The 26066-nt window shown below is 57.1% G+C and overlaps 1 protein-coding gene across 2 annotated transcripts in view; it reads right to left on the reverse strand.

The window, feature by feature from the left end:
- Positions 1-4042: 4042 nt before the first annotated feature.
- BLTP1 (bridge-like lipid transfer protein family member 1) overlaps positions 4043-26066 on the reverse strand; it is a gene marked incomplete at both ends in the record, with an annotated part of 94790 nt that continues 72766 nt past the window's right edge. The window contains 22 exons of one of the 2 annotated variants that reach the window (XM_084245711.1): positions 4043-4259; positions 5399-5564; positions 7426-7560; positions 7885-8079; positions 10188-10391; positions 10947-11198; positions 13063-13280; positions 13433-13625; positions 13743-13900; positions 14354-14504; positions 15069-15326; positions 15639-15776; positions 16401-16580; positions 17123-17323; positions 18866-19067; positions 19965-20104; positions 20468-20629; positions 22052-22250; positions 22712-22892; positions 23882-24097; positions 24455-24699; positions 25970-26032. In XM_084245711.1, the coding sequence (XP_084101837.1) occupies positions 4043-4259; positions 5399-5564; positions 7426-7560; positions 7885-8079; positions 10188-10391; positions 10947-11198; positions 13063-13280; positions 13433-13625; positions 13743-13900; positions 14354-14504; positions 15069-15326; positions 15639-15776; positions 16401-16580; positions 17123-17323; positions 18866-19067; positions 19965-20104; positions 20468-20629; positions 22052-22250; positions 22712-22892; positions 23882-24097; positions 24455-24699; positions 25970-26032 (4074 nt within the window). The remainder of the gene's footprint in view (positions 4260-5398; positions 5565-7425; positions 7561-7884; positions 8080-10187; positions 10392-10946; positions 11199-13062; positions 13281-13432; positions 13626-13742; positions 13901-14353; positions 14505-15068; positions 15327-15638; positions 15777-16400; positions 16581-17122; positions 17324-18865; positions 19068-19964; positions 20105-20467; positions 20630-22051; positions 22251-22711; positions 22893-23881; positions 24098-24454; positions 24700-25969; positions 26033-26066) is intronic. The other variant, XM_084245712.1, reaches the window with a different exon arrangement.

Genomic DNA, 26066 nt, shown 5'->3' on the forward strand with positions numbered 1-26066 from the left:
CCCCACCCCGGGGCCCGACACCCGCACGCCCCGCGCCCCACAGCCGCCCCGGCCCCGCGCCCCCACCCTACCCCCACCCCGGGGCCCCGACACCCGCACGCCCCGCGCCCCACACCCGCCCCCGCGCCCCCACCCTGCCCCCACCCCGGGGCCCCGACACCCGCACGCCCCGCGCCCCACACCCGCCCCCGCGCCCCACACCCGCCCCCGCGCCCCACACCCTACCCCCACCCCGGGGCCCCGACACCCGCACGCCCCGCGCCCCACACCCGCCCCCGCGCCCCCACCCTACCCCCACCCCGGGGCCCCGACACCCGCACGCCCCGCGCCCCACACCCGCCCCCCGCGCCCCCACCCTACCCCCACCCCGGGGGCCCGACACCCGCACGCCCCGCGCCCCACACCCGCCCCCGCGCCCCACACCCGCCCCCGCGCCCCCACCCTACCCCCACCCCGGGGCCCCGACACCCGCACGCCCCGCGCCCCACAGCCGCCCCCGCGCCCCCACCCTACCCCCACCCCGGGGCCCCGACACCCGCACGCCCCGCGCCCCACAGCCGCCCCCGCGCCCCCACCCTACCCCCACCCCGGGGCCCCGACACCCGCACGCCCCGCGCCCCACAGCCGCCCCCGCGCCCCCACCCTACCCCCACCCCGGGGCCCCGACACCCGCACGCCCCGCGCCCCACACCCGCCCCCACGCCCCCACCCTACCCCCACCCCGGGGCCCCGACACCCGCACGCCCCGCGCCCCACACCCGCCCCCGCGCCCCACACCCGCCCCCGCGCCCCACACCCTACCCCCACCCCGGGGCCCCGACACCCGCACGCCCCGCGCCCCACACCCGCCCCCGCGCCCCCACCCTACCCCCACCCCGGGGCCCCGACACCCGCACGCCCCGCGCCCCACACCCGCCCCCCGCGCCCCCACCCTACCCCCACCCCGGGGGCCCGACACCCGCACGCCCCGCGCCCCACACCCGCCCCCGCGCCCCACACCCGCCCCCGCGCCCCCACCCTACCCCCACCCCGGGGCCCCGACACCCGCACGCCCCGCGCCCCACACCCGCCCCCGCGCCCCACACCCGCCCCCGCGCCCCACACCCTACCCCCACCCCGGGGCCCCGACACCCGCACGCCCCGCGCCCCACAGCCGCCCCCGCGCCCCCACCCTACCCCCACCCCGGGGCCCCGACACCCGCACGCCCCGCGCCCCACAGCCGCCCCCGCGCCCCCACCCTACCCCCACCCCGGGGCCCCGACACCCGCACGCCCCGCGCCCCACACCCGCCCCCGCGCCCCACACCCGCCCCCGCGCCCCACACCCTACCCCCACCCCGGGGCCCCGACACCCGCACGCCCCGCGCCCCACAGCCGCCCCCGCGCCCCCACCCTACCCCCACCCCGGGGCACCGACACCCGCATGCCCCGCGCCCCCACCCTACCCCCACTCCGGGGCCCCGACACCCGCACGCCCCGCGCCCCACACCCGCCCCCGCGCCCCCACCCTACCCCCACCCCGGGGCCCCGACACCCGCACGCCCCGCGCCCCACAGCCGCCCCCGCGCCCCCACCCTACCCCCACCCCGGGGCCCCGACACCCGCACGCCCCGCGCCCCCACCCTACCCCCACCCCGGGGCCCCGACACCCGCACGCCCCGCGCCCCACAGCCGCCCCCGCGCCCCCACCCTACCCCCACCCCGGGGCCCCGACACCCGCACGCCCCGCGCCCCACAGCCGCCCCGGCCCCGCGCCCCCACCCTACCCCCACCCCGGGGCCCCGACACCCGCACGCCCCGCGCCCCACAGCCGCCCCCGCGCCCCCACCCTACCCCCACCCCGGGGCCCCGACACCCGCACGCCCCGCGCCCCACAGCCGCCCCGGCCCCGCGCCCCACCCCACCGCGGCCGACACCGCACGCCCCGCGCCCGCCTCACCTCCAGGGAGAGAAGGCAGCCCGCGCCGGGCCCGCCCCCCACCAGCGCGGGCGTCCCCGGCTCCGGCGGCCAGGCGGGGCTCCGGCCACCCCGCCACCGCCGTTGCCTCGACCGCTGGCCGCGCCGCCTGCGAGGGCCCCACGCGCGGCCTCCAGCGCCGCCGCCGCCGCCGCGCCGGCCAATCGCCAGGCTCCACGCTCGCAGCCCCGCCCCGCGCCTGCGCGGAGCCTCGCAATCGGCGCCCCGCGCGTCGCCTCAGCGAGGGGCGCCCGTCACCTCAGGCGCCCGTCACCTCAGGCGCCCGCTCAGGGCCGGGTGCCCGCTCCTCACCCCAGGCGCCTCCTCCTCACCCCAGGCACCGCCTCCTCACCCCAGGCGCCTCCCCAGGGCCGGGTGCCCGCTCCTCACCCCAGGCGCCTCCTCACCTCAGGCACCACCTCAGGGCCGGGTGCCCGCTCCTCACCCCAGGCGCCTCCACACTTCAGGCGCCCCCATCTCACCTCAGGCACCTCCTCCTCACCCCAGGCACCGCCTCCTCACCTCAGGCGCCTCCTCAGCGCCAAGCACCCCCTTCTCACCCCAAGCGCCCCGATCTCACTTCAGGGTCCTCCTCCTCACCCCAGGCGCCGAGCACCCCCTTCTCACCCCAGGCGCCCCATCTCACTTCGGGGTCCTCCTCCGCGCCCCAGGTGCCTCCTCAACGCTGAGCACCCCCTCCTCACCTCAGGGGCCTCCTCACCCCAGGGCCCCCCTCCTCACCTCAGGCGCCCCCCTCTCACCTCAGGGGCCTCCTCACCCCAGGCCCCCCCCCCTCACCTCAGGCGCCCCCCTCTCACCTCGGGGGCCTCCTCCTCCGGGCCGGGCGCCGGCCTCGCGCTCGCGGCGGCCTAAGGACCAGGCGGGCGGCGCGGGCACGCGGCGGCTTCTCACGCGAGTGTCTTCCGGCCGCCTGGGCGCCCTCGCATGTCGCGCCCGTCAGTGTCACAATAGCGGCCCCTTCCAGAACGTTCTCAGCAGCCGGCCTTGCCCACGGGGAGCCGGGCCCGGGTGTTGCCAGAAGCGCGCCGCGGGCGGGGCAGGGGGAGGCCCGGGCGGGGGAGCTGAAGCTCGCGGGGAAGGGCCGGGGCGCGGGGGGCGGCGCGCGGGGGGCGGCGCGCGGGGGGCGGCGCGCGGGGGGCGGCGCGCGGGGGGCGGCGCGCGGGGGGCGGCGCGCGGGGGGCGCGGGGGGCGGCGCGCGGGGGGCGCGGGGGGCGGCGCGCGGGCTCCCTCTCGCAGCCGGCCCCGCAGACCCACGGCGGCTGCGGCACCGAGTCTCACGCGCCGCCGCGCGGCCGGGCTGGCTTCTCCTCGGGCCGCAGGGCCGGCCTCGCGCCTGCAAAGGGGCGCCCTTGCCGACCGCCCGGGGTGCGGGGAGACGCCCGAGAACGGGGATTCCCGGGTGCCGGGACCAGCCCCGCCCGCCTCCGCGCCGCCGCTGAGCCGCGCGTGTTCTCGGCTGCGCGTTTCTTCGGCCCCTGGAATTAACGCCCGAACACGCGGGCGCCCAGAGAATGTGTGATGGCTTCAGGGGCCTCGGGAGCCGCCGCCGTGAACATCCGTTCATTATAGAAATAAACTGTCAAAGGAAAAATTCAACTATAGACTGAAACCAATTGTTGTGGCTTTATTACAAACAACAGTGATATTTAATCGTATCACAATTACAATTACTCAAACTATGTACAGGCAGGTGTTTATACAAGTCTACACTTAAAAAAAAGCAACGAAAGATGATTATCAACAGGATTTCTTCCTAAAAGTTATAGCCAATAACAGGAAATTCACAGTTATTCTGAAAATATTGTAAAGATGCAGGAATCATATTGCACATAATACGGTTAGAAACCCACCAGATTTATAGGGTTCACTCTAGTCATTCACAAGCGCACGTTATCATGCAATACTTCATGGCGGGGCTCGAATGAGTTGCCTTATAAACTTTGTAATGTACTGGCCACAAAATCAGAATTAAGTTACATTTAAAATTACTGTACAAAGAAAAAACACTAGTGTAATAAAACTTAACGGACAAAATCATAATTTGTTCACAGATCAAGTCGCTTTTTAGTGTTCTTCTTTGTCTCTTCCTTTCTTTTCCTTTTCATCCTGTAGTGCAGCACCGAGCTTTTTTATGAGAACTGACAGAACCTTGTCCAGTGGGTCCATGACGCCTCTCTGAAGCCATTTAGGAATAGTAGTCCTGGCATGGTGGAAGCCCAGTTTTTGAAGAATATAATCAACACCTACTGGATCGATCTTTCTTCCAGTCCAAGAAATTAATCTAAAATAATTATGAGTAATTGTTAAGGAGTACAGTGCCCTAGCACAGTTCTAAAGGTTGTTCAAGAACATCACCAAGCTGGGGCCTCCCCTGTGGCCTGGGGGTCAGTCTCAGGCTGTCACTGCCACGACCTGAGTTTGCTCCCCGGTCAGGGAGCAGACCCACAGGGCGCAGCAGACCTCTCCTGTCTCCCCGCTGCTCCCCTCAGCAGTGGATTTCAGTGGATCCGCCTGTTCTGCTCCCCACTCTGTCTCTGGGGAAGTCCTCTTGCCCCCCACGCCTCTGGCCTATACCCCAGTTCTTGTATGCAAAAATAAATATTTAAAAAAAGAACAACACCAAGCCTTCATGATCTGTTCAACGCAAAATATTACAATAAGTGCTTTAAAAAACCTAACCTACAACTCCGAGAATCAGTATGATAGTGTTCAGAAACTCATTGTGTGATTGTAAAATCCCTGAGCCATGCACAGCAGTGAATGTCAGTGATTTTAGGCCATCGTCTATTTAGGCTCAGCCATCTGAGATACTTAACATCTATTCTCAAAGAGGTTAACTATATCAACAGGGGGAAGCTTTTCACCTTGTATACGTATATTATTCACGACTTAGTTATGTCGCTGTGTGTGAACGACAGACAAGGATTGCCCAGCAACCCCCATGACTGCACAGGACGACTGCAGCACAGGAAGCAGGCTCTGCAGCGTGCAGCCGTCAGGGCGGGCAGGCCGAGGGCACTAGGATGCTGCCGGGTCTTCACCCAGTCCTGATGTAGGTGAGAACTCGTGGCTCCTGAATGATGACTCACGACTTCTGAACTTTCCCAGACCAAGCAAAAGAGGTTACTGTAGCCACTCAGACACCTGAAAATAAGTCCTGGTGACAGCGGGAGGGGTGTCGTTCTGCAACTTTAGTGGATGGCTAGTCAGGGCAGAGCTATGCTCAGCGTTTGTGCTTCTTGTGACTTCCCTAGACGCAGTTTCAAAGGGAGCAGTGAGAACAGCTGTCAGAAGCTGTTGAGATTACAGAAGGCTAACTTCTAGACATGTTTTGATAAGCCGTATTTAGCCTTTTCTATAATTTCATTACCTCTTTCTCATAGTACAATAGGATGTAAGTGAAGTTCAGCTTCTCCTCACCTGAGTGTGGGTTCCAGATGCCACGTGTTGCACATAAAATCTCTCCAGTCCACAGTGGTGTAGGTGATCCCATCTTCCCTGTCTTTCTCAGAGGAACCGTCGTCATGTAGAATAATAGGACTTTTTTGTCCTGGTCGCATGGATAAAATCCGTGGTGGGAAAATGGCTGTAATGGAAATGATAGATTAATATTGCAAATATGTACCTTACAGACATATTTAGAATTACTGTATGAACAGAGGAATTTTATTTACAAACTGGCAAAGCCACATTTAACTGCATTTCCTAAAATACTATCAACCATAAATAAGTACCAGTATTTCCTGGAAAAAGACAGTACCAAAGTTATTTTTTTCTCTTACAATTCAAAATGACATCTTTTTTTTGAATAAACACATGCTTTACATATATCTGTCTGCCTCAAACTAATGGTAAAGGACACTGAATTTACTCGATTGCAGACATGGGGCCCTGAAATGGATGGCGGTAGGTTTTCAATGGGCTGTAGTGGAAGTGGATGACTTTTCCTTTTTCACAGCTTTCCTGAGATAAATTTTATACTTTAAATGTGAAATGTGATAATTTTAGTAGGATAATGTCTACATATAATTGAATATTGATTCTACCTTAACCTTTTTACTCTTTACAGTAAATACTCAAAATGAAAGCCTGTCTTTGGCAATCATTAAAAATAAGTACGAAATCAAAGCTGAGACAAAGGCAGCTTCCACGCGATCTTCAATAAACAGCATTGCTCTTAGGCACAAATTTTGAAGCTACAAATATGTGCACGGACTGGGAAGGAGCTCAGGCGTGAGATGGCGCGGTCACTCCTGAGACCACAGAGCTTTCTGTGCATTATTGGTGGTGCTTGTGGTGCTATAATCAACCTCAATTTGGAACCACGTTAATAGCATGTGAGACTAGACCAGAATTAAGATTTTTCAGGGCATTTTATGCTTGTTTGGGCCTAAACTAATTGCTTTTCATTTTGTACTTATAGCTCTAAAAAAGACTTGCTTTTTTTAAAAAAATGCAATTCATGGCAGAAGTTTCACATAGTACCTGAGAGAGAGAAATCCAGCTGGCTTTCCTACCTAGCTAAGTAGATAAGAACAGGATTCTGATTTTTCCCTAGAATCTTTTCTCCACATTAGAGAGAAATAAGAGGGTCGCCAGTGACTAGCATAGGCTGGTGTGGCGTGTGAAAGCTGATACAGCGCTGCCTTGGAAATTCCACTTAAGGCCTTCCAGGCTTCAGTGTATTTCTACCACCGTTACTGACTGCACGTGCATCTGGAGTGGACAGTATTGGAAGCCGGTCAGTCTCTGCCACATCTCTTTCAGCACCAGCTTCCCGCACTCACCACGAGGCTACTCTGAAATATCTGGAGACAAGTCCTACATTTCTTTCTTTGTGAAAAAAATTAAGCATTATTGTAATATGAACTGAAAAAATTACATATATTACAAATTACAAGCAATTTGTAAGGACAGTTGCACCTGTTGTCTTACATCATGAGTGAATGTTTCTGGAGTAAGGGGCCGTGTACTGGGGATCTGTCCGTATCATTGCATTTTGCACAGACTCATCATTTAAGCAGCTACAGAGTATTGCCTTCCGTTGCAGGACACAACATATGGGGGGGTCACTCTGTTCCTTAATTTGCAGTTTTCAGCGAGTTAACCGATGTAGCTCAAAGAGATAAAACACCGCTGTGGTGTAGAGAATTTATAAAAAGAAAATTTATCTGCGTTCTATGGATGTACCTAATTCACTGTTCGCCATTATGCTCCTAAGCCACATCCTTTACTACCTAGTCGTTCCTGGCAGTGCTTCCTCGGGTTTTCTTCCCTTGCCTTACAGGGTCTCTTACAAGGCCCAGAACCACGAGATGCCGTTTGGTGAGAGGTGCGGTTGGACGGAGGCCTGCGGAGTCGCGTGGCCTCGGGAATCGTGGGGGGAGACGACACCCCCTCGTGTGTCCTCAGACCCTACCCTCCAGCGGGGCCCGACGCACACCCACCTTTCTCTTTCTCCTTCAGGTAGGCAGACACCAAGTCATGAAGGAACATGATGAGCTCGGCGTCCATGGTGACGCAAATGTGGTCAGTGAACTCCGTCACCACGCTGCATTCCACCTTGGGCTTCTGGGTGGCGTCTGCAGGGGGAAGTGCTCTTACTTGGAGCGAAAGATTTCATGGGATACGTCCCTTTTTCTTCCCGCTACTGAACCCACTTAACTGCAGCGCCGGAGAGCTGAGTAGTTTCTGTGTGAGTCACAGAACAAGGAGGAAAGTGCATGCCATTTGCGCCCCACAAAGCCCTATGAAGGAACTTCTGTTATCCGCTCCCATCTCATTGAGGAGAAAGGCACAAATAGATTAAATTGTTTGTCAAAAGTTATCTAACTAGGAAAGCAATCAACTGACTCTCTTGGGGAAAAAGCAGTTGAAACTGGACACAAAGGTTGGTTTCTACACACCCTGTAGCGAAGGCTCCTGTGGCTCTTGAACGTGGATGGATTTGAAGTCAAGCTGCATCCGTGGTAACGCAAAGATAGTCTCTGTCTCGTGATTGTAGCTAGAACCTCCTCGGAATCCACTCAGCAAACTAGAATTCTTCACAGCAGTGCTGCTCTCCGTGTTATTAGCATCAACATTACGAAGTAGGTTTAGCTCTACGTGCACAATAACAACAAAAATCCAGTTAACCAATAGGCACTAGTGAGCCTATAGTTTTCATGACACTTGAGACAAGTCATTTCAAAATCTAGAAGGGTTAAGACGCAACCTATGAAGCTGTCCGCAGCCTCTGTAGCACGAGTTTGATCCCCGGCTGGTCAAGGAGCAACCCACACAGCACGGCAGACCTCTCCTGTCTCGCCCGCTGCTCCCCTCAGCAGTGTATTTCAGTCAGTCTGCCTGTTCTGTTCCCCGCTCTGTCTCTGGTGAATCCTCTCTCTCACCCCCCACACCTCTGGCCTGTACCCCTGTATGCATAAATAAATCAATCTTAAAAAAAAAAATCTAGAAGATAGAGACTCAATTTAAAATAAGATTACAAAGATTAGGTTTTAATAACAGTGACTTTGGTTTCTCAAACTTTAAAATGAATATTATTCTTAACTGAATTTAAACATTTCATTAAGCTCAAAGTTCTCCATTAAGCTCAAAGTTCTCCATATATTGACTACCTCACTGTTGCAGAACTTGTGACTAAATACACTGACCTTGAAATCAGGTGGACATCCTTCTCTTCCCTCACATATGTGCTATGGTTACACTATGGTGGTTCTATGTACACACACATTTTTTTTTTTTAAAGATTTATTTATTTATTTATACATACATACATACATACATACATACATACATACATACATACCAGCACTGGGTACAGTCAGAAGCGCGGGAGGGTGAGAGAACCCACCAGAGCCAGAGCAGGGAGCAGAGCAGGCAGAAGGACCGAAGGACACCGCTGAGGGGAGCAGCGGGCGGCAGGAGAGGTCTGCGCGCCATGTGGGACCCTCCTCCGGTGGCCGGGGAGCAGCCGGGGATCGAACCCGCGCCACAGAGGCCACGGGCAGCTTCGCAAGGCTCAACCGCTGCACCACCGGGAAGGCCCTGTATACACACTTTTAACTAGGTACAGATAGCAGTTTAATAGGCTAAAAGCTCCTGCAGAGTAACTCAGCCAAAAAGACCCTTCTCCCCCAAAGTCTCTAATTGAGAAGTAGAATAAATCTTGTATCAATGATTTATGCAAAACCCTCTGACTCACTTCCTGCCCTCACCCTGAGGCTGCCGCTCACATGAGTGCTGTCGAGGGCATATGTCGCCCCCAGCACGTCTCACCAGCTCCCCACACATGCAGCAACTGGTGGGCAGCGCTGCAAACGCAGACCTGCAAATGCAGACCTGATCACATGAAAACACTCTTCAAAAGCACTCTTTTTAAACTTAAGGCTTCACAGGAATAGTAGTTTCATTTTATTGCAACCTTAAGTTTACTGTACTGTGTTACTTAGTTTTGTAGTAACTTTCCCAAACTGCCAATGTTTAAAGTCACTTCAAAAATATTATTCCAGGGCCTCCCAGGTGGCGCAGTGGGTTGAGCACAGCGCTGTGAAGCTGTCCACAGCCTCTGCAGCGAGAGTTCCATCCCCCGCCAGCCAGGGAGCAGCCCACACGGCTTGCAGACCTCTCCTGTCGCGCCCACTGCTCCCCTCAGCACTGCATTTCGTCAGTCTGCCTGTTGTGTTCCACACTCTGGCTCTGGTGAATCCACTCACCCTCCCGCGCCTCTGGCCTGTACCCCGGTTCTTGTATAAATAAATAAATCTTAAAAAAAATTTTTTCCCCAATATTTTTGATTTATTGAAACCAGTATTTTAAGAGCTGCTACACCACTGGGGTAGGGGGGTGTGTGTGACACATCCACATGACAAGTCATGTCAGCAGGAGTAAAATGCACTTGTCTATTGGTTAAAGTAACGAGAAGTGTCCCTCTAAAAATCAACTCCCAACTGGGCCTCCCTGGTGGCACAAGGGGTTAAGTCTCAGCGCTATCAAGCTATCAGCAGCCACTGCAGCACAAGTTTGATCCCCCGCCAGGGAGCTGACCCACAGGGCACAGCAGACCTCTCCTGTCTCCCTGCTGCTCCCTTCAGCAGTGCATTCCGCCTGTTCTGCTCCTTGCTCTGTCTCTGGTGATACCTCTGGCCTATACCCCTGTCTTGTATGCATAAATCAATCTGAAAAAAAAAAAAAAAAATCAACTCCCAACCTTCATTCCTCGTGGCTGTGACATAATTGAACCACTCTTTCACACTCGCCACTCCATGGGGTGGGTTTTCGTGACGGCGCCTGGTTATCTTGGTTATTGTGGCCATAGGGCTTTCCAAAGCACCACAAGGTTTGGTGACCATGGTATTGTGGCCTAGATGGAAGTCCAGTGTCTGCACAATATACGTGGAATGATCGCTGGAGCCTAGAGGAGAAAAGTTTATATTTAGATGCAGAAAGGTATGTCCCTAAAGCAACAGATTTATTTATAAAAGTCATAATCACAAATGACTTTTTTATTTTAGTTGTCACTGGTTTATCCCCAGTAAGATAAAGTGCATCAACCTTTATCTTCATCATTAACCCACTGAGTAAGAGAGGAAAGCTAAAAGGAGTTGGGTTTATCAAGGTAGACAGAGGCAGAAACAGCCTCCCACCAAGTTTATGGTGCAGTCTTCCCTGACAGGCTCCTCACACTAACTCTGTGTGTCTTCAGGTTTTTATACAGAATATTGGCAGTAACTATTAACGTGACCATGGCCAGCCACGGCAGAAGGAGGCAGTGAGAAGAAAGATGGCAAGTTCAGAAAACAGGTCCTTCGACAAATCCCAGGCTGGTCCTTCAGCCGCAAACTCCTTGACATGCCAGGTGCATGGTAAAACACAGAGAGGAAACATGATTCGGGGGAGGAAAACTACGCCATTTATAAGCATCACGCAAGGATAGGGAAAAGTAAAAGCTAGAAATATATCAATTTACCATCTTCCCAGATTTTCTGAGCTTCGGTCCAAAAAGCAATATTTGGTTCTTCTAAATGAAAAAGGGCCCAGGACTTTGAACGGAAATTTGGACCATGAAAACAAGCCAGTGTCATGTGATTCCCATGTAAGCTCATGGAGCCTCCAAACTGCATCCCATCTTCGGGGAGCGGGATCTGGAATAGGGAGATGTGGCATCCCGACACCACCTTCAGGACTCCTGGCCAGTGTCGATGGTGAGCTGCGTCCAGCACTGCAAGGAAACCAGAACGCTTATCCAGGAGAGCCCGTGCACATGGGAGTGGGCACTTACTACAGCAGAGGTGATTCAGGCAGGGGCCGAGCACCTGTCGGCTGTGAGCTGAGGCTGAGCTACAGAGAGCCTCGCAGAAGACAGTGCCTGACACTGTCTTGGACAGAACCAAGGGAGAGCAGTCGTTTGCCAGCAGTGACTAACTCTTCTGGAAAGGTCCAGGACTTGCAAGGTGCTTGCATGAAGTTTTGTAAGTTCTCCCCTAACTGTGCAACTCGGGTATTTCACCCAAACTCTCCGAGTGAGGGGGAAGAGGGTGTTGGGGAGCCACTGAGTGGGAGGCTGAGAAATCACTGGCAGGACCCCTGACCCTAAGGGCTGGTTTCCTTCACCCTTTCCGAGCCCAGCTGCCTGAGGGTGGGGTCCAAGCAGCAGCAGCAGCAGCAGGCCCTGCCAGGCCGGTGGGCTCCAGGGGCCATTCCAGCCACAGTTTGGGAAGCACTCACCACACCCCCGTTCATAGTCCTTGTGCCAATAATGTCTTTTCAGCTGGTGTCCACACGTCATCCAGGGTCCAGCCAGGCAGCACATGTGGTGCCTAGTGGTCTCTTCTGTCTCCTTAACTCCATGATACCCCCTAAGCCTGTCTGCCTTTGTAGTGAGGGCTTTCTGGAGACGACCCTTTTATTTGTGCCCAAAGCCAACTTGTGTTTAAAGGGCCCGTGGGGACGAGACAGGCCACAAGGAAGCAACTGAAGGAAACCAGAAGGGGGAGCCAGTGGGCTGTGTCCCCTCAGCAGGTCAGGTCACGAAAGGGCTGCGCCAAGTTAAAAGAGCGTGGGAGACACTCCCAGGTTCCGCCTGGGATTGAACCGGATGTGCTGGTTCGGACCAACCAGTTGTGAAGGCAGTTTTAGGTCAGTTGTGGAATGTGGGCCCACGGCTGGAGCAGATGGTCAGCAAAGAGAAAGCCAGAGACCACGGAGGAGGCCACACCAGCGAGAGCAGCGTGTTGGCACCGAGCACAGGCGTAGGAGGCGCCAGGGAGGGCCTGAGCGCGCCACAGCGTCTGCGTGATTTGCAGACGGATATGCCATTTTAATAATTTTTTGTTTCTGTGATAAAAAGTCATTAAAAGTGCCCTGATTTCTACCGTGTTTATGTCTCTGTCACTCCAGGTGAAGCCGCCACCGTGTGCGGCCTGGGTTCTGTCGTAACTACCGCTGTGGCCTCTGCTTCCACCATTAACTACCTGGAGCAGCCAGAGGGCCAGAGTGAGGTTATTAAAAAGGTGTGTTTTGACAAAAAAATAAGATGTTTCAAAACTCTCTGACTGCTGGCCATCGCCTTCAGAGCCGTGGGCCTGCCTCTCTGAGTGCAAGCCCATCCCCCACTTGCCTGCTCTGCCCCACTACGGGGGGCACCATGATGGGTCTCTCACCCCCACCCCCAAACCCTCCTCCCTTCAGCGCAGGCTTTCTGACCACCCTTCTAAAGTACCTCACACCATCGCGTGCCTCTCCCCCGTGTCCCCCTGCTCTGAGCACGTCTCTCCCTGAACTACCACAACGCCAGGAGAGCCACAGCGGCAGGAGCTCGGCAGCCCAGTCCGCCGGACACACTCCTGTGCCCATGGCAGAGCTTCCCAAGCACCTGTTGGCTGAGACGGTGAGTGAAAAGAATGATGGTCTGGAGTAGCCCGGCCTGAGACTCTGACTCCACGCCCTGAACCAGGAGATGCTCCTCGCCTAGTTACCAGGGTTCAGAAGCTGGGGGGGGACCCGAGGACCCCCTGAATCATGGCCCTGCCTACTTCCAGCAGCCACAGGAGAGCAGGCCCACAACACTCAGCTCTGATGCTTACACTGCTCCTGAGAACTCCTCTCCAGGCTGGTGGCCGTTGTCTTGGGGGGGAGGTAAGGGACCGGTCCCCAGGTAGACAGGGCTCGTTTGCTGGTGTCGAACTGCTGTGTGAAAAACTCCTGGAGCTTCATTCCTATCTTTATCAGGTCTGGTGTAGTTGATCTTGATATCATCACTTGAAAAATATCCCACTTCAAATCTCCATGGACAAAAATTTCACTGGACATGAAACAATATCATCAGTAGGACATAGTTAAGATACAAGAACAATTCTCCCCCACCTGCTCTCGTTCGTGTTCGCATCGCACAACACAAGTCCAGGGACCGGAGCAAACGCCTCCTGGGCAGCAGGGTGCTAGTGGCTCTCGTACCTTTTGTCGGTCATGCTCGAGTCCAGCGTGTTGCACAGATTCACTTTCCACTCGTCCTGGAGCTTCAGGTCGGCGTTGCTGAAGATCCCCATGAGGATGCTGGAGCCCATGTAGTCCACACGCGCCTCGGTGGAGCCCATGGTGATCTGGATCTTGTGACTGGGCTGCTGGTTTGGATGCTCGGATATGTGCGCTGCGGCAGACAGAGACCACGGTCACTTCTCTCAGGAAAGCCTCCTGGGAAAAACTCACCAAAATCCATTTCAGAATCGTTTCTCGGTGCATCTTCCAGTTGCCAAGTGGGACTTACCGACCATCTCCAGAGCGTTCACGTCGATGGTCCCTCCGACAACCCCACCTTTGGAATCTAACTGTGACCGTCCCAGGCCCACTGACATGCTGATCTCGCGGTCCCGGTTACTTCCTACTGACAGGCGGCCCTGGCTCTTCAAACCACTGGTCGTCCAGCTGAAACAGAAAATCGCACAGGCTTCCATGTTGTCATTTAAAACAGCAATTCAGTCAGATGCTTTCCAAAATGTTTGATACTGAAAAATACGTTTTATAAAAACTGGTGAATGGGCCTCCCCTGGTGGCGCAGCGGCTGAGCGCTGGGTTGCGAGGCTGCCCACAGCCTCTGCAGTGCCAGATCGATCCCCGGCCACCGGCGAGGGTCCCACAACAAAAAAACTGTGGTGAATGTTCGAGTGCTGATGATGCCTCTTAGCTAGAAAATTACACAATTTTCCACGTAATTTTTTAGGGTAGTATTTCATGCTGTTTAATAGTCATCGTCAGGATTAAACAATTTCGTTCATCTGTCTTTACCATCTCAAACATTTAAGTGTTAAAGAGTTTTGAGTTATCTTATGAGAAACACCGCAATGACTGAAGGCATTTTCTTTGTGTCAAGCAGCTTACGTCGTGTTCCCCATCACGTTGCTCATGTTCATCTGGACGTTTAGTTGCTTCAGATTGATAGCAAACACCACCAGTGTCTCCCACGGGGCCCCTTGCTGGCTCGCTGCTTTGCTTGACTTGTTGAAAGGAGTTGATGTTTTTGAAAGCGAATCTAAAGACAAAGATTGAGCAAACGCTTACTCACACGGATGCTCGGGGCAAACCCAGCCTCACGCTGCAGCCCCCAGAACACACGCCTGGGCTGAGACCTGCGCCCAGCAGCGCTCACATCAGCCCCCACGAGAGCTGCTCTGCCCGCCCTGGCAGCGTCCGCACGGCCTCCGTCTCCGGGCCCACCTGGGGTCTCTGAGGAGGCCCCGCACCAGCTTATGACCCTCCCGCCTCGCCTGTGGTGCCCACTGCGTCACTCACTTCTGTTTTCCTCAATACATAAAAGAGCCCAGGGGCATAAGGGACAGGGCTGGACTGAACTGGGAGCTGGGTGAACATGAAGACTGGCCGACGCCTCCGTCTGTTCTACTTGTTCTGCTTGAGATGGCGCGCTCCTTGCCCTGTCCTCCCCTGCTCACGGCCCCCTGCTGCCTCCCGCCGCAGGCCGTAGCCGCAGGCTGCAGCTGCAAGTGTTTGGACTGGGGGAGGGTCCGGCAAGAATGTGTCTCCCTGCCTTTGGGGCAGGAGTCGGGCCCTGAGGGCTCCTGGCAACGGGAGCAGTTACCTCTGCGGGGAACTGAGGAGTCGGACACGCTCCGGGATCGTGTGGGTGCGGGGGACTTGAGGCTCTGCGCCGCAGTCCCCGGCGACATGGTGCTGCTGGCCACGTGCTCGCCGAACACGCTGGGCGACTGAGGCGTGTGGCTGAAGGAGGCCGACTGGCTGGGCTGCTCCCAGGCCCTACAGTAGGCTTTCCTCGACGACTCTGGGGAAAGGTGCTGGCTCACCCCCTCGACGGAGTCGGGCGTCCCCGGGCCTGACGCTGGCAACAAAGGAGGGGGGGGACATGCAAGACCATTCACTGTGCCACCCCTGTGAAAGAGGCTGCCTGTCCCCTGGCCTGCCTGTACTGGACGCGGCCTGGCCAAACCACTGATGGGAGGGCGGACAGGAGGCACAGGCCAGACCGGTGCCTGCTGCTCCCTGGTGCCCCTCAGTCTCCGCTCCTCTCCCGACACCCACATCTAACCCAGAGGGACGGCCAGGAAGCAGGGGAGCCCCGCCCGAGTGCCCCGTGGATGCCGCCATGCTGCATGTCCAGACCCCGTGGCAGGCTGGGCCCCGTGATGCTCACCTGGCAGGTTGACAGTCTGGTCCCCGAGGAAGAGGCGCCGTGCAATGCTGCGCCGGTACCAGGCCCGGGGGAAGGCCAGGATCTCGCTGAGCCGGCGCATGTCATACTTGAAGGAGGCGGACCCGATGTCGCAGACAGCTGCAGGACAGCGTGTCAGGGCAGCCCCGCGGCGCGGCACTGTCCACGCGCTACGAAGGCTGTACATCCCGACAGGGCCCCAGCCGGGGCTCTCAGGAAGGCCCAGGCGGCCAGGCTGCTTCCACAGCCTCCCCAAATCCGGGGCCTCCAGGCTGCTCTGGCCTCCCTCCTCACTCCGCCACGGCCCGGCTCCCTGCCCGCCTGCTGCCTGCGCCAGAGGCTCACGCTGGTCTCCTCTGCTGCTCCCAGACCTGCCCCCCAGCATCTGAGTGCTCTAAACTTCCCCTGGAGCTCCCCCTCACTGCCGTGGTTCATGCCACGGCCACGGTGCAGGTGACACAACAATATACCCAACCCTCTTCAGTGCTCTGAGAATTTACGATTATAAAAACCAAACAAATCAGAAATTCCACCACTCCTGGTAGGGAAGGAGGGAGGGCTAAGTCTCGCCAGGCGTCGTGGCCCATGGAGAGGTCTCCAGGCCACCCAGAAGTCCTTCCTGCGTGGAGACACACCCGGAGGCCTTTCCTCCACATCGGCTTCTCGAGGTCAGCAGTTTACACATTACGGGTGACGGCCTAAGGGGACCCTTATTTCTGAAAAGTAGTTTCAAAATGCAAATACCAGATATATTTATCAGCGTGGTGTCCACCTTGCCTGCAGACTTGCCCGAGGGCTGACCCTCTGAGAACGCGGCGCCTCCGGACCGCCTGATGCGGGACAGACTCACTTTCACAAACTCAAGGTTGATGCTGAGAGAGTCTTTCCGGCCAGTGACCGAAGTGGGCTCTTCATCCACATTCCCTGGAGCAGAAACACACACGCCAGCCAGTCAGACGGGACGGGGACGGGCCCCGCGGGGCATCGGGCCGGTCAGTGCGGGAGCAGAAGGGCTGGTGGGCAGGGGTGGCCCCAGCGCAGGTCTTTACGAGCCTCTTCCAGCGAAACCAGACTTGGGGGTGTCTGCCTCCGCCTGCGCTGTGAGAGCTCAGTGAAATGCAGGTTCACTGAAATTATGGAACGAGTCTCGTTTCAATACAACAAATGTGATGGACACTCTAAAAATTCACTATTTATAGAACCCCTTAGGGCAGTGATTGGGGGAAACACAAGTAACCTTTAGATCCCGAGATTACTGTGCTTTAGATGACGTCAATATTCTGAGTTCTTAAACTCTTACGTGATACACCTGAGTCATTTACTTCCCATTTCCACCTGTGGAGGGAGAAGCAATTATCAAAACGAAAAACGGACGTTTCTGGTCTTGTCTGGTATCCTTCATGTAAGGCGTCGTGTTTCTGGAAGGACGCAGTTAATCAGATGGGGGACAGACGTGCCACGCGTACCTAGGCCTCCGGAGCCAGCTGTGAGGCCAGAGACGGCCGTTTTCTGCTTCCCGGCCCCGTAGGGGTGGAAGACGTAGAGGGAGAAGTCCGACATGCAGGCCGTGAAGCTGAGCCCCGAGGAGCTGCTGCTGGCGCTGCTCAGGTCTGACTGGCTGCTGCTGTGCCGGCTCCTGCCCAGGGGGCTGCCCGGTCCCGAGGAGCCTGCAGGGCACAAGACGCGGGACCTCAGCAACTCCGCAGCGTAATGCCGGCCACACAGGCGTGGACACACGGGACACGGCGGCCGGGTGGCCGCCCCGGTCTTTGAAACAATCACTGCTGCTTGGCCAAGGCCAAGGTTTCTTGCTCCCCTTCCCCTCTGCCCCGCAGGAAGTGGCCATGGGCAGGAACAAGAGTTGGGTTGAAGCAAAGGGAGCGAGAACTGTGGAACCCAAGCCCTGGCGCCGGAGTGCATGCGGGGGGGGGGGGGGGGGCAGCGGTCACAGCCCCCAGCTCGATGTGGTGGGCACCCCAGAAACACCCAACAGCGGAGAGGCCAGCGTGAGGCCACCTGGTTCCAAAATGCATGCCCAGACACCCTCTGGCCTCACAACTTGTGACGCCCCCCCCCCCCCAATTCTGGGCCTTGCGGGCTCCCGACTGTGTCTGGGGGACCCTTGCTCTCCCCGTGTTTCCAGATCTCACAGGCGATGCCTCCATGCACACTGCTCAGCTGGAAACTCGGGTCCACCCTACCCCCACCCCACCTCTCGCTCCCTATCCCGAGCTTATCACCTTCCACCCCCACGTCTGCCCCTCACCGCCTCTCCGGCCTCAGCAGGGCCACTCTGGGCGGTGGGCAGTGAGCCCGGGCCCTGCTCCAGCCCCCACCCGCTGGCCTCCGCGGGCGCCACGTGCCCGTCTCGGCCCGCCCTGCGGGGGCTGCTCTCCCCACACCCGCTCCTCCACTCCAGGTGAGGGGCTCCGGCCCGGGGCCGCGTTTCCTGCCCCAGCGCCTCCCCAGCCCTGTGTCTCCCCAGCCCTGCGTGGCCGACTCACCCACATGCTTCGTTCCCACTAAGTCTCCAAATTCAGTTAAGTTGCCCATAGCAGGGTCCCCCCAACCAAGCCCTGAGGCGCCCGTGAGCGGGGGACCCCCAGAGGGCGGGGCGTCAGGTAGCCTGAACTTGCCCTTGCGCCCCCAGGCCGCACCGCAGGAGCGCCTCCCAGCCTTCACTTTCTAAAGACTTGGAAAGCGTGGGCGCCACGCAGCGCCCCTCACACCCCGCTCCAGTTTTCGTGATAATTTTCCCTTTTCTGGTATCGCTAAAGGTATTCGATAAAATCCTACTTGCCTTAGAGATTTGCTGTATGATTTTCAAGGCAGAAATCACAGCGAACGCCAACGTAGGTAAGCGTGACTAACTCATCAGGAAATGCTCAGTTGTTTTAAAAACAAAACCTTTCACAAAAAGGACACTTGCTCAGGTAACAGAATTTACTGCCGAAAAGCAGATGCGGTCCTCGATGAGCTTTTAATCCAGTGCAATAAGGAATCTCCTCACAAGGCAACGCCCACCTCATCTTCTATGAGAGCATAAACACACTCCGAAGGGAACCGGCGGCCGCTCGCGCCAACACCGCAGGCAGGCACTGCCGGCCGCCGCGTGCCCCAACAACACACACTCTCAGCCGCAAACACCGTTTCCACGCTCACTCGGGATCTACACGATCATCCCGCGCACACCAGAAGGCAGCCCATACCTGGCGTCCCACTCTTGCTGGCACACGGCTTGGCCCCGCTCTGAGCTGCGGCGCCTGCCGGGGACGACGCCTCCGCGGGGTGCACAGCGCCCAGGGTCTCTAGCTCCCCGCGGTTTGAAGAGAAGACCAGGTCCAGGGACGGCAGCTTCAGCATGCACTCCACGCGCGACACGGGCAAGCAGCTGAACTTGATCTGTGAAGGCTGGGCGGGCACAGGACGGCTCAGGCGGGCTCAGGCCTGGACGGCTCCAAGCTCTGCCACTGGCTTCCCAGCACCTGTGATTTTCACTTCAGTCCACAGACACCAAATGTATTACCTGATGCGCAGGAGGACTTTGAGTTTGATGTTCAAGCTTTCCCAAATGGTTCATTTCAAAAAATTTAAATATTCGAGGAACTATTTCTAAGCAGTAAATATTTAGAAATTTAGATAATTCAGGACACGAAAGATGCTTATTATGTCCCTTATACCAAAATTTTAAAAGGCTGTTTGTTATATTAATAACAAAAAAGTTCTATAAATTCTCAGGTCCTCAGCCACCGTTTTATCAGCTCTTCAAAAGAGCCAGCATGAAAACCAGGCTGAAGCACGTCTGGCCCAACGGCAGTTGCATGAACACCCCGGCCCGGAGAGCATTAGAGCCGCTCTTGTTCCTGAGGTTGAGCGAAAGTCCTAACTGAGGGTAAACCGGGCCTGAATTTGGACAGGAGGAGGGTTCAAACCCGTATGAAATGAGCCCAGCCCGATGGTGACCCAGACACCTGGGGTGGGCAGCAGGATGGCGGTTCCAGGGCCCTGGCCATAAACTACGTAACTCGGCAGAGCCCTGCACGGTTGCCCCCGGACTCGGCCTGGGCCGCTCCCGCCCGCCCGCCACCTGGGGCACAGGCGCCACAGCAGTAAGCTTGCAGGACTCAACCAGCGCTAACTTGCATATTTCCTTTTGCCACAGAAGTATGAGACCTCAGTTTTGGAAGCCCAGACACTGTCCATCTCCTCAGCAAAACAGAAGCAGCACAGAGCCCAGCCTGCCCTCCTGGGACGGGAACACACCCATGGGCGTCTCTGCACAACAAAAGCAGCCGCCGAGGAGCGTACCTGGACGCGAACGTACACCACCACGTCCACGGGGAAGGAGGCGTATGCGGACGTGGACGAGGACACCAGCGAGGTCGCGGACTCTTCCATGGGGTCCGGGATCTCAAAGTGCCCCATGTCCTCATCTTGTGAGCTGACTGCTGTAGAAATGTGGGGTTCGAAGTTTGATTATTAGGGCCAGGAAAGAATGTTTGTGAAAAGACCCTTTCCTCTTGTGCGCGTGCTGAGGCCAGGCGTGGGAATCCAGGCCCAGCCTGTCGCTCTCCCCAAGCCCGCGAGCCTCCAGCCCCCACACAGGGGCGGGAGGCCTCAGGAGGCTCGTGCGCCCCCAGCTAGTTGTGGCCACAGGAAACCCTTATACCCTCACCAGGACACTGTTTCTCCCAAGCCCCACAAGCTTCAGTATTTGTCACCGACACACCACGTAACCCAGCTGGCGCTGAGATGCTCTGGAGGACGCCAAGAGAAACGTGACGGGGTGTAAGGGTCCAAGATGCACTCACTCGTGAAGTTCCTCTCGACGGGCGTGATGGGGATGGTCTCCAGAGCCTTCTCCAGGAAGTCCAGCAGGCAGGGGCTGATGACCATCTCCTCTGGCAATGACTGCAGGGCCACCCAGGCATACAGCTTGGCTGTCTTCACCCCTGCACCCCCTTTTCCTTTGGCTGGAACATTTACAAAGGTGAGGTACGCTCAGTGCAGTTCCCACGAAACGCAGCACTTTGTGAGGAATCAGAGTATAACCATTTCATCTGGGGAGCACCTGACACGCCAAACCACACGGGAAGGCGGTGGCACAGGAGCGTCAAGCGTGAACAACGCTCACTGGCAGAGGACAGCACGGTCATTCCTACTTGCTCTCAGTCTAGTTCAGGTTCAAGTTTTCAGGTTCATCCTTTGCTAAGTGTCTTGTTAGCATGACTTGAGCGTTTTGCGTCTCAGCATTATTTGCCCACCAGAAAGGGGACAGAGAACTTTAACCAAGAGCTTCTGTGCGAGCTGCAGACTGTAGGCTGACTGCCTTCCTGCTGGCCGCTCTCAGCTGTCCAGCTCATATGCAAACTGTGCCAGTGGCCGGTCCAGCTCGTACGCTCCCTGTGCCAGTGGCCAGTCCAGCTTGGGATGCCCCCTGTGCTGGGGCTGGTCCGCTATTCCTCAGCCCAGGGACCGGATCAGAGTGTGGAGCAAACGGACTCTGGCTATTTTTCTACCCAGAAGTTTAAACTTTGTAAATCTTGCAAAGAAATTCAGCTTCTCTGAGCCTAACCCTTCCTCATCTGTACAGTGGGGGAAACAGCATCCGTCCCGCACCCAGGGGATGTGACTGGGCCGGGTCACTCGAAAGCCTGACACCCTCTAATTCTACCTCCCACGTAAGGGCCCTGCAGCAGCTCCTGCCCTTCCCCCTGCGCTGGGGCAGCTGGCCTCCTGGTGGCACAGCCTGGGGCAGCTGCGTCTGTCCCTAGGCACGGCCACCATGCTGGAGGGGATGTGGGGCTTGGGGTGGGACTTCACCTCGGCCATGCTCTCCTTAGGCCCCTCCTCCTGAGGGAGCCAGGTGCCCCATCCTGTGAGTGACCCGAGTGGGCGGCGCTGAGGCCTGCTCGCTGGGCGTGGCAGGGGCCCTTGAGGTGGTTGCACAATCAAAGCAACACCCTGACCGCAGCTGCCTGCGGCAGACCCACAGCAGCATGTGTGCACGGCCAGTACGTATGGGAGGACCTACCGTGTGAGGAAAGACGATGAGGGAGGGAAAGGGGTGAGGCCCAGAGGCTCTGTCTGAAGTGTGGAAGCTGGTGTCCAGCTGGAGCGTAATAAGCTCCCAAATTTGAACTACATGAAACCTTTTCCAGACATACGTGTCTAGAAAGTTCAGGAGGTAGGACATAAAGTTCAACAACCGACGGTCTAAGAGAGCGGCCTGAGAGCAGCCACCTGCCCGGCGCACACCTCTCCCTGTGGGCCCAGCGGCCACCAGGACAGCCCTGTCCTTGCTCTCAAGGTGAATTTGAAAGTCACAGTCGAGCAAGTAGGTGACGATCAAAAAATCAAGTCATGAAAAAAAAAAATTCATTTTCCTTAAATACCTGCGGGAAGAGGTGGGGGTGGGGGAGGAAGTAAGGTGTGAGTCTTGCTCTGGACAGTGCAGGGCAGAGGAGGAGGAGGAGGCGCGCCAGTGTCTCTCATACCGGACAGCTTGGACTCTTTGGAGAGCGTTCTTGGCAGGGAAGATCCTCTGGAGGTGTTGGGTGACTCGGTCTTTAGAGTCTTGGAGTTATAATGCAACTGTAGTGAAACAAACACACTTTCAAAGTTAAAACCACGCAAGTGAGGAGAGCCAAGGAATGCAGAGAAGTGAGGCAGGAAGGCCGGCCCAGGAGCCCAGGCCCGGCCAGGCCTACAAGCTGTGGTCCCAGCAGCTCCTGAGCTTCACCTGTGGTCACAACTAACACGGTCGCCCAGACCACGCTCAAGGTTCTAACTAGCGCCACATCCTCGCACTCTGTAATTCCAGAATCTAAAAAAATAAGCGTTTAGTAAATTTGCACTAGCAAGTCCCAGCGGGTATGTTATGAATACCACCATATTTTCAAGAAGGAAATTAACTTCTTTCTTTCTTGCAAAATTTCATGGAAAAGCTGCATCAGGCACGCGGCAGCCGGCACGCCAGCGTCCCTGCAGCCAGAGCAGGCCGGCCGAAGGGGAGCCCGAGGCCGCACGGGCCGCGGCGGGCAGCATGCTGGTACCTTCACGTCCACCCCCGGGATGTAGAACACCGTGGTCTCCTGGTCACCAGGTTTTGTCTGCAGTGAGGATGGCACTTTCTTGCCAGCCATTAAGTGGGTGGTGGATGCATAATTAGTTTGAAACTTCTTCTTTTTTGAGGGAGAATCTTGATCTAAACTCCTGGAACTTCTGTCATAACTCCTGTAGATACAAACGCTGTTTTCACTTTCAGAAAAAAAGTACATTTTTCTCTTTCACTCATACATTGGCTTAACCCTCACGACCGTGTCCCAGGGAGCAGTAAGGCCCCTGGCGCGGCAGGAACCACAACACCCGCCGCTCTCTGGGGCTCAAGGAAATGAGGGGCGCCAGGAGCCCCGCCGGGCAACGGCCCATGCTGGCAAACCCCAGACCTACAGACGCAAACGGGACCTGGGATGGGTCACAAGGCCCGTCCTGCCTGCTTTTGCCACTTTCCACCCCTCCTGCCCACCTGCCCACTCAGTTCTCCCCATTTCTCATCATTCTTTCTCAGATTAGGAAAGAAAAGCAAAATGAAATTCGAAGTAAAAAGCAACGGATCGTCAGCAGGAAACCACTCACACTGATACACTGTAAGGCCAAGTGCAGTCCCTGCAACAGCGTGTGCCCAGCCCTCCGGCCAGGCCGTCAGACCCGGCGCCAGCCTTCTGCTGGGCTGACCGCTGGGCAGCCGCCCATGCCGCAGCGCTGACCCACAGACTGCCCTCGCCCGCCCCTGGCGCATTCTGCTCCCAGTCCCTGGTTACGGACTCGGCGAGACCCCTGATGAGCAGGATGGCCCCGAGGACTGCATGGCCCTTTGAAACAGAAGTGGGGGTGGGCCCCCCTCAAAATAAACCAGAAATGTGCACAACACCAGGGCAGAGGTCAACATAGAAACTTCTGCTTGTTTAAAGGAGAGTTCCCAAGATGCCACCACCTCAGTGAACACACTCGCCAGAACCTAAATCAGCATCCCCTTCTGACTGCCAGAGAATGTCACACCCATGTGGAAAGAACAGCATGTTCTACAAACACTACAGCTGTGGTCACACCTTGGCTTTAAATCCGTGTCTTGGGGAGGTAGGGGGTCAGTGTGGGGTTGGGGGCTCTGACACCGGGGGGGGGGGGTCATCGCGGGGGCCCTGTTGACAGGATGGGGGGCCCACCTGCGCAGGCTGATGTCGTCGTGCTCCTGCAGCAGGGTGCTGGGGTGCAGCACGCACTTCCCGCTGTCGATCTCCACCCGGATGTCCAGCTCAAAGTCGATGTTCCTCTCTGTGGCTGCGCCGCCGAGGCTGCGGCTGGCGGGGGCCGTGGGCCAGCGCTCCGTCAAGAGCTGGTGGACGGCAGCGAAGCCCGTTGCTTTCTTGCGCATCGCGTGCCTGCGGGAGAGAGCCGATGTTGAGGGAGGGCGCGATGGGCCGAATGGCCGCAGCTCTGAGGACCCACACGCCCCGCGGCCTCCACAGGTGCTGAGGCTCCGCCTACGTCAGAGACGGCCAGGACGGGGCGCCGAGCGTGTGCAGGGCGATGTCTGCCCCCGCTGACATCGTGATTTCATTTTTGTTAGTGATACAGTCAAATGCCAGTTTCTGGACTTTGTTAAAACGCACGAGGATGGGGAGGGGCAGGACGTGGGCTGGCCGCGACAGCCTGGGATTCATTTCTCCAAATGCGCAGTCACCCCAGCTGCAGCTCGCACTCCTGAACGACCACCCGAGGGTCTTCAGGCCACTCACGAGGGCTTCCTGTAAATGCAGCGCCGCTCCCGCTCGTGGCCCTCGTCCCGCTCGGAGTCCTCGCTGCTGGAGGACAGGCTGTCGTCCCGCCGGCCCTCTTCAGCCTGGAAGGCAAGGCCTGGGGAAAAGCCCCCTGGGGTCCTCGGGGAGCTGAACACGGAGCACGACCCTTCGCTGTGGGACGAGTAGTGGGGGGGCCCGTCCACGGTCACGGACAGAAGGTCCAGCTCTGTCTCCTCTGGAAACTGACCGCAGAGAGAGACAGCATCGATCAGCTCATCTCAGAAATCTCTTCTCATTTTAAGAAAGAAAAACAGAGGCTTAGACATGGTCAGACCCTGTCAGAGCTGGGAGTCCTCGCTCTGCCGAGGGAAGGCCCGACTGCGGGCATGTGGCTGGGACAGCGAGGCAGGAAGCAAGGCCTGACCCTGGGAGTGGCTGGAGGAAGCCCGGCGCGCCCCACACCCTCAGCAGGTGGCTGGAGCGGAGCGGGTGCTGGGGGAGGTGAGGGAGGCGCTGGCTGCGGGTCTGCCCTCTGGGATGAGCCCTGCAAGCCGACAGGCCGTGACCAAGCGCCCAGCCCTTAAGAATGACCCAGTCACTTCGCGGCGAGCAGCGCCGAGTCACGGCCGAACAGCTGGCACCACCACGTCATGTCTCAGTCGGGAGACCGTTGGACGTGTTTTCTCCGCCTAATTAGTAGAAGCCGTTAAATTAACTATGAACGATTTATTGCCAAGTGTGCTTTTTTTTTTTAAGGACATGCTCACTAAGCTCAGCAAGCGAAAATTTAACAGCTCTGAACCACATCAGTTCACGGAATCCCTCTGGGATACACGCTGGTCCCCAGCTTCAAAGAGCGGGGAGGAGGCACGGGAATGTAGGTGGAATAAGGACAGTTTTTAATTGTGACTTGACAGGAAATTTCTAGACAAAGATTTATGTACATGGTATAAGGATATATTTTAAAAATTCAATTTTACTTTTATGAAGCAAAATTACATTTAGGAAAAGCATCTGCTCCCGAGCGTTAAGCCGACTCTTGAACAGGGAGGCGGCGGCTCCGCGCGGCCGAGCTGGAGGCAGCTGTCAGGGACGCGCACATGGGCCTCTGACGCCAGAGACTCAAGAGATGCGTGTGAGGGTCTGTTATTCCGAGGTACTCGAGACGCCAGTTTCCAAGAGTTACCCAGCCCTCCCCCCCTTTGTAAAGGAAAGATTCATGGTGCAGTTGGATGTAGGGAAAAGGGTTCATTGGGGGATTAGCAACAAAAGTTTTAGCTCCATGACTCGGCTAACAGTCTTTTTTAATTTTGGAAAGAAACACTAAATTACACAGAAGAGTAGAATTAAAACGTATCTGTGCAAGTCTGTGAACTACGCATGATGAAAAAGATTAGCCCTTTATAAAACGACTCCTGAGGCCGGGGTTTAGCGCGGAAGGAGTGACAGCTTGAAAGCAGGTTTAGGGCGGTTAGTTAGCGTCAAAGCGAAACGTAGGCTGATCTTAAATACCTGAGGATACCCTTCCCCGGAAACGCTGGATTGTGGCGTGCTTTCCCATACTGTTTTTTTCAACTTAATTAAAATAAAAAAAAAAATTGAAAACTTA

The sequence above is a fragment of the Talpa europaea genome, assembly GCF_964194135.1.
Source record: "Talpa europaea genome assembly, chromosome: 10".
NCBI lineage: Eukaryota > Metazoa > Chordata > Mammalia > Eulipotyphla > Talpidae > Talpa > Talpa europaea.